This window comes from Priapulus caudatus, unplaced genomic scaffold (assembly GCF_000485595.1).
Source record: "Priapulus caudatus unplaced genomic scaffold, Priapulus_caudatus-5.0.1 Scaffold165, whole genome shotgun sequence".
Classification (NCBI taxonomy): domain Eukaryota; kingdom Metazoa; phylum Priapulida; class Priapulimorpha; order Priapulimorphida; family Priapulidae; genus Priapulus; species Priapulus caudatus.
Genome location: NW_014577226.1, coordinates 347226 through 355579, shown reverse-complemented (window position 1 = coordinate 355579; position 8354 = coordinate 347226). Strand labels below are relative to the sequence as shown.

At 39.9% G+C, this 8354-nt stretch overlaps 1 protein-coding gene across 1 annotated transcript in view; it reads right to left on the bottom strand.

Moving 5' to 3' along the window:
• The window catches only part of LOC106806499 (vacuolar protein sorting-associated protein 41 homolog), a 54977-nt gene that overhangs the window by 43757 nt on the left and 2866 nt on the right, over positions 1-8354 (bottom strand). Inside the window, exons 2-12 of the mRNA XM_014808466.1 lie at positions 6169-6249; positions 5578-5673; positions 5213-5296; positions 4962-5036; positions 4340-4474; positions 2715-2840; positions 2412-2479; positions 2069-2217; positions 1784-1878; positions 1263-1395; positions 457-572 (exon numbers count right to left, since the gene is read on the bottom strand). Of these exons, the coding sequence (XP_014663952.1) occupies positions 457-572; positions 1263-1395; positions 1784-1878; positions 2069-2217; positions 2412-2479; positions 2715-2840; positions 4340-4474; positions 4962-5036; positions 5213-5296; positions 5578-5673; positions 6169-6249 (1158 nt within the window). The remainder of the gene's footprint in view (positions 1-456; positions 573-1262; positions 1396-1783; positions 1879-2068; positions 2218-2411; positions 2480-2714; positions 2841-4339; positions 4475-4961; positions 5037-5212; positions 5297-5577; positions 5674-6168; positions 6250-8354) is intronic.

Sequence of the window (8354 nt, the reverse complement as noted above, 5' to 3'; positions counted from 1 at the left end):
ATGCCTTTAAGGAGTGTATGTTCCCCCTTCTTTTACCCCCATCCCAACTCGTTTTGACGATCCCCCCCAACGACCCGAATATCGTGACCGTACGTCGAGCGGTTAAGATTTGTGCCCAACTGTTGACGGACGACCGACCGGACGGACGACCGGACGCACGGACGGACGGACGATCAAGCGATTCTACAAGCTGCATCTGACTATGTCAGATGAGCTAAAAAGTGAACAGAATTACTTATATTTTGTGAAAAATGGATTTTTTAGTAACCCTAACACATAACTGCATTAACTACAATAAGCATAGTCTGGGCAAGACGATTACAGGATTTCCGCGACCCGAGATTTCACGAGCGTACGAGACACGCGAGATGTGACATTGAGACATCACGAGTGCAGCTGTAATGTATAGATCTCCGGTCGCCTAGCAACGCGTCGATTACGAGCACGAGAACTGACCTCAAAGAACTCGTGCTCCATGAGCCACTGCACGTGGTCGTCATCGTCGCGCGGCTTCGCCACGACCACGTCCTTGGGGCTGACGATGAAGAACAGCTCGTCCTCAATGACACACTCTACACGCCATCGAGAAACAGAGAGAGAGAGAGAGAGAGAGAGAGAGAGAGAGAGAGAGAGAGAGAGAAGGGGAGATGTGTGAGAATTAAACGTGAGAACTCAAACATCAATATCCGCCGCCGCGATGCATGGTGACCGTACATAAAGCCATCAACTGCACGGCCTCGCTGACACACTGACGAAAGATGGAACTGTAATCATTAAGGCCTTGTTGCCTTGGATTTAATCAGATACATTAGGGCACAGTCACAAATTAAAGGGGCACTGAGACAAAAGTTGCCTTGGGTGCAATCAGAAATTTTAGGCCTCCAGGGCAAGTCGGAATGATGCCCAGGCACGTTGAGGGGGTACCAGGACAAGTTTTAGGGGCACCAATAATAGTGTTGCCTTGGGGTTAATCAGGATTGTTAAGGAACTAAAGTAATTTTGAGAGACACCAATGTATACATTTCCTTTAAAGGAGGGGCACCAAGTTGGATTGGCACCAATGCAAACATCTCTTTCAAAAGAGGTGCACAAAGGCAAGGTGGATGGGCCCCAAGGCAAAACTTTTCATTTAAAGGATAAACACCAAAGCAAATAATTCCATAAAACGCGGGGCACCAAGGTAAACACTCCATTCGATGGAGGCTCACCAAGGCAAGTTAAACTTTGCCACACTCGAGAATTTACTTTGCAAGCGAGCTCACCCAGATGGTAGTCGTTGCAGCGGTACTCCGTGAAGCCACGTATCGACAGCGCGTCGTTAGACAGCTCCTCGTAGTAATCCATGTGTGGCGCCACGATGCGCAGCTGCGGACGCTCAGATGCTAACGGCACTCCCTAAATGCGAATACAACGTCAGTGCAACGAAACACGCGCGCGTGAGGGAAATATTGAAACCAGAGGTTTGGGGCCGAACTGTGGAGTGTTGTTCCACCGGGTTAGCTTCCAGGGCTTCTGTGAAAATGGGAGATTCCATGTTAGAATTTAATGACTAGTTTGGACAACTAGTCTCATCAGATTCATCTAACTTTTGCTATTTATCAAAGGCAGTCTGCTGCAGCAGGACTGCACAAAGGTCACATGTGATAGGGAAGAAGTGCAATATGTTACATTATTATTGGCATGTCTTAAATCAGTGGTGTTAGGATTGAAAAATAAAGAAACCACTAAAGTGTGACTATCACAATTGGTAAATGTTATCGACGATTCATGATGAAATACATACCACGTTTTCATCCGGATTCACATACGTTAATACGGCCAAATTTTCACCAAAAGGTGCAAGTCCACATACATAGAAATCTGTCGCAAACATCTCGGCTGGAATTTAGCAGAAGTGTATGTTAAAACCCCATGCAAACAGAGAACAACACACCCTCCCATACTTACAATTACCCCTACTGCACTTGATACAAGATCAATTTATAATTTTAGAAACTGGAATTCACTTGCCGTACAAGGTTAGAATGGAAATACCAACATGACTGCCCATGTCACTGGGAAAACTTACTGATCTCCACATATTTGCTCGGTTGCTCAGGGTTGGAAAATTCCTTGCGTTCTCGTACTGCACATATCTTCACACAGTCACCCCAACCAATTAACAGCACCTTCTCATTCTTCCAGAATAGTGTACATCGATACAGCTCGGGTCTGAGACTAAAAATGTACAAAAATCATCATATAAGCAATTTTAGTCAAATCATAATATATCAGGACCACAGCGTGAGTTTAGCAAGCAGAAATACTTTAATAAAGTTGTTTACGTTCAGATGATGAGTAGTTATTTCAACCGAACATTCAGAAGGATTCAAGTATTATGCAACATAAATAAGTCAATAATGCCTATATACTTAGATTTATCTTCTCTGGGAATGGAAGTGATCTTTCGCTTTAGAGCCATGTCATACACTTTCACTCCCTGTGGGTTGTACCAAAAGGTAATGTATATTTTACTATAACTAATCGTATGTAAATATAGATAGTCACCAATTCTATATCAGTCATACTGTAAACTTGCACTGAACAATTCATTTTCCGAGTGAAAGATCTATTTATGCCTTGTGAATTATGTATGTAATTGTACTCGCGTTTTCAATTTGCATACATTACATCAAATATGGCATTCATTGCATATAAAAAACACAAGAACTTACAACGTCGTTTGCCCATGCAATGAATTGCCCATCCGGTGACCATTTGATGTTTCTGACTGGCCCCTCCCCCTGGTGGATGACTGTGGTCTTGTGCCGGTTAAGAAATGCCTTCTCATGCAGAACCAACTGTTTAAAATAATCACAAATCATCAGAACTACTTTCACAACCACCCCATTATCATTATCCCCACCACCACACCATCATCACCACTATCATACAGTGATTAAGAAAGGCGAGTAATATGTTCATAATACAACAGAAAAATACATGTTATGACAATACATGACATGAAATGTCGCCATCGTACATATCAAGAAACACGTAGTGCATAAATGAAAGTGTCAATGATACTATAGCTCACTTTGGGGGTGAAAAAATGTGACCAAAATGTGATCAAATGTCCTTATTCCCTGTTTTATACTAATAGAAATTTCACTGGTTTGTTTCAGGGTTAGTTTTGATGCGAAAATAAACGTTTCAGATCTGAAAGTCTGAAATCTGGGCGAGAGATGGTGCTACGCCTAAATGATCGCCATTTTGGTTTTCGATTATCGCGCAAAGCAATAAAACATTCCAGTCAAATTACTGTAACAAAGAATCTAAAACACAATATTACACGTAGGTATGATTAGGTAGGTAAATTTAACAAAATCGAATGAATCTATAGATGGCCATTTTCATTTTTGCCAAAAAAGTGGGCGTGGCTCGAAAGTAGGTCGACTGGCGTGCTCCAATATAGGGCGAGCAAACCTCTCCCATAGGAGTAACAACTGTATGCAATTTGAAACATGTGGGTCAAACGGTTCTTGAGTTATTGTTGACCGTAGGCCGACACTGAAATGTATAGTGAAATTGCCAAAATCTACCTAATTTGCATAATTAAAAAAAATATCAAAACCTGTGTGATATGTTTTGGGGCCAGTCCTTATTCATTCACATACCAAAAATGAGCAAAATCCATTGAACCTGAACTGACTTATGGCCATTTCCATTTTTGCCAAAAAGTGGGCGTGGCTCGAAAGTAGGTCGACTGGCGTGCTCTAAAATAGGATGTTCAAATCTCTCCCATAGGAGTAACAACTGTATGCAATTTGAAACATGTGGGTCAAACGGTTCTTGAGTTATCGTTGACCGTAGGCAGACACTGAAATGCATAGTGAAATTGCCAAAATCTTCCTAATTTGCATAATTAAAAAATATCAAAACCTGTGTGATATGTTTTGGGGCCACTCCTTATTCATTCACATACCAAAAATGAGCAAAATCCGTTGAACCTGAACTGACTTATGGCCATTTCCATTTTTGCCAAACAGTGGGCGTGGCTCAAACGTAGGTCAACTGGCGTGCTCCAAAATAAGACGTTAAAATCTCTCCCATAGGAGTAACAACTGTATGCAATTTGAAACATGTGGGTCAAACGGTTCTCAAGTTATCGTTGACCGTAGCCAAATGTTGGCGGACAGACGGACGGACGTACGACGGACAATGCCCCATGGCAATAGCTCATCTTGACGATGTCAAGGTGAGCTAATAATGGCTTCAGTTAGACGTCTTACATTAAGAAAGCCTCACACAAAAATTACACAAACATAAATAATGAAGTAAATGAGGGAGATAGGCTCACCTTATCATCGCCTGTCATATAGTGTTTACCGCTGCCAGCCTTCCCAAAGTTTGGATCAAGCGATACAGCTTTAACTGGTCGGTCAAACATGTGCACCTGGTTGTTGTCAGTGCTGTATAGACCACTGATCACCACCTGCATCAAACATCAGTGTTAGACTCGGGGTCAAATTTTAATAGGGTTTTTAATAAATTCAAATATTGTGAGGTATAAACAAACACACAATGCGGAAAAACAGGTAGGTCAGCTATAGAAGTTTATTGCTGTGGCTATCAGCCAATATTCACGTGCATAATGGCGAGTAAGGAAACCACGTCGCTTGCCGGTGGTGCTGTGGCAAAATTCAAGACCAGATACTGCAGTGTTACACCACATGCTCACACCAGCCATCCCACGCCCCCCCCAGATATAGTGTAACATTACATTTCTGCTATAGGGTTAAATTCAGAATTGAGAGCATAGTTAATATTAAGGCTGGGATTATGGATAAATAGAGTATCAGGTAGTGAATGTCTTGGGTTTTACACTCTAGCCTTTGTCGTCTTCTCGCCATGCATTTTGATGAGATAATGTCATGATTTGCAGAATAACCTGTTATCGTTGGACATTGGGGGATTCTTACCCGGCCATCATCTGAACAGCTGGCTAGGTACTCTCCGCTTGCATCTATGGCTATCTGGTTCACTGTCGTTGTGTGCTGCACGTGAAAACATAAAACACGACAATAAATACGCGAACCTGAAGCTTTAGAATGCAGAATGTTTTTACGTTTCTAAGTTATTTATGAACTGAACAATATAGTGTTCTTTGTGGTATTTTTAATTTTTTTTAAACTGTCAAATGACCTGTGATAACAGAGTCTATGTGACTTACAGCAGGTTTTTCCTTGCTCATAATGTTGTTACCAAGATGATCAAGAACATGGATCACTCCCCAGTGGGTACCCAATGCCAAAAACTGGAAAAGAATTACTCAATGTATTATAGAAATGAAAGATAAACTGAAGAGCATGCATTTTTATGCAGAATTGAAACACAACTTCAGTGAAGACAAAGTTATCCCTTTAAAATTTGAAAGTACATTGTGACATCCATGCTTAGAAGTTACTGCAAGCAAAAGAATTCAACACAACTATGAAGTATAAAACAATTGTAAGTACTATGACTTTTGAGTTCACATAAGTTGTGATGTCTTTCCTTCTATACCTAGCAGTGATTATTACTGATGCCAATTAATACCTTGGGATGAACAGCCATGCAGCTAGCTGCATCTTTGCTGAGAATGTTACTGAGGTCATTCCCGATTCGCTCGTATTTCAGTTTTGGTTCGACTGGCTAAAATAGATGCAGAAGAAAAATATAAACACACTAGTCTCAGAACACAGCTGCGCCAGAGGAGAATTTCCACAAGTAGGATAATCATGCTATTTTCAAGTTATATTTGTATGTAATATTATTAATGTCATTATTTGTTATGATTATATGTTATTCTCAAACAGCTGAATTCCCTGGATATTATCGAAGACAGATGTTGTATTGCAGGGTTCTCACCAAGCCTTTAACGCATGTTTCATCCAACATGCCGTCTAAGCTGAAACTAATTGGCGATTTCCTATAAATCCTCCGACATGCCTTAATAACCTAATCAACATGTATTAATTTCAAGCTCTATTTACTTTTGACAGTCTCAGCACTAGTCTATCATGGTGTGTTTTAATAAGTTGCAGTATACGACTTTGAACTGATCAAGTTTACCTGTGCATTGGGGCTGCTTAAAACAAGCGTAATTGATTCTAATACATACAACGATGATGTGGAAGGAAATCTTACCTCATCAGATATTTCTGATTCTGTACTGCTGCCATCATCTGCATCCGCACTCATGCTACTAGTGTCTGCTTTACTATCATCCTGTTTGTTGTAATCAAAAGATTGCAATTAAAGGCACTATAATTCCATTATTATGACATGTAAACACACGTAGCCAAATAAAATTTAGTAGTAACTTAATATAAAGCTATTAAAGAGATACTATACCCTAGAATTTTAGAGTGTATTATAATAGTAAGGCTGAGAGGGTCTATGTCCCCCAGGGTACTGCCGGAACGTACCCTGGGTACGGTCCGGTATACCGGAACGTACACTGGTACTATCTAATATGCCAGACCGTACCTCGCCTACTCCACTAACGAGTCTAGGGAGTCGCCTACGTGGCGCGGGCTACGCCTACTCCCTAACCCTAAACATATCAGATAGTTACCAGGGTACATTCCGGTATACCGGACCATACCCAACGTACGTTCCGGCAGTACCCTGGGGGACATAGACCCTATGAGCGATAGTAATTGTATAAATAATAGTATATACATACAAATTTCTATAATCATGCATTCACGTCATAAAACAACAGTGAGTATCAAACTCTTTATTTTTGACTGCTGACATAAGACCCCGCAATTGTGCTGCCACCTTGACAAAGTTGCACTTGCGCATATATGTATTTTGCACACTACAGACCAAGGGATATATACTCACAAAAATGCAATTATATTTATACCTAACCATGTTTAACTGAACAATTTTTATTTTATGACAAATTTGTCCATATTATAACTAAAACTAAGAGTTGTTTATAAGATATTGCAATCATGAATTCTCATCTTAAATCAATAAATAAGAAACACCCTCGGTCTGTAGCCTACAGCCAAAAAAGTTGCATTGCGCAACTTTATCAGTAGATGCGCTTGTAGTGGTGCCACTGTCATTGTAAGCAATGGTTTAGCCATCAGTTTTTAAAGGGACAGTAGCCTCTAGGATTTTACTGCATACAACTGTACTTACTGTATAAAAAATCGTCTATACCCACATGTATTTGTCACCAGATACTTAATTAATTATTTACACATCAACGCTACGAAATTTGAACGGCGCCATGACATACAAGAGGTCAACCTACAATCATATATTGAAGAGTGATACCATATACATTTATATACTGATATATATATATATATATACAAACAGTATTGTGTTATGGTTAGCGCTAGGGTTAGGTCACACTGTATTTTTATATATATATATATCTGTATCTACGTAATCAGGGTTTCTTCTGAGGAAAAATTTGACAAAGGAGGTAATGGCTAGTTTGGGGAAAAAACGTGCATTATGAATTAAAATACAGGATGTATTGATATACTTATAGGTATATAGATACAGGATATACTTATCAGTAAATACAGGATGTATTGATATACTTATAGGTATATAGATACAGGATATACTTATCAGTAAATACAGGAACATTTTCACATCGGCGATGTTAAATTTGACAACGGCGGTGCACCACTGTGCCTCCTATGTATAAGAAACCCTGTGTATAGAGTGAGACATACCTCATAGTCTGAGTGGAGAAACTCATTCAGGACCATTTCGTAGATGGCAGGATCCAGCCTGACATCTCCTCTTGGCAGATACGGCGCAATGGCCTACATGGTAGAAACACAGCAAACCTTAATAACTCACAATGTATAACCCATAAAGTGTGATATCGCAGTGATTGAGGAAAACTGATTAAGGATTTAGCACATTATATTTAGGCATTATATGAGGTCTTACACACTCATAGACAGCAGCTGTTTTTAAAGTAAACTGGGTAATTCTTTTATGCCAGCCAGATCAAAACTTTCTTTCATCATGCATATAAAATCAGTTTTGCAAATTTATTTCCTATTCGATGTGTGGGAGTGTAGGTTTATGAAGTCCATACCTGTGCTGAGTGAAACTGCGTGAAACTTTTATTGAGGGTATAAGGGTTAGGTGAAAGTGAGTGTGATGTATATATATATAATGAAGCACACAGCTTAACTATGGCCACTGGAAGATGCATATGCATGTATACACATGTGCCATGTTACAGCTTTAAAATATAATCAAGATTAGGAGTAATATAAATATATTATAACATAAAATGTTAGCCGAGAGAGAGAGAGAGAGAGAGAGAGAGAGAGAGAGAGAGA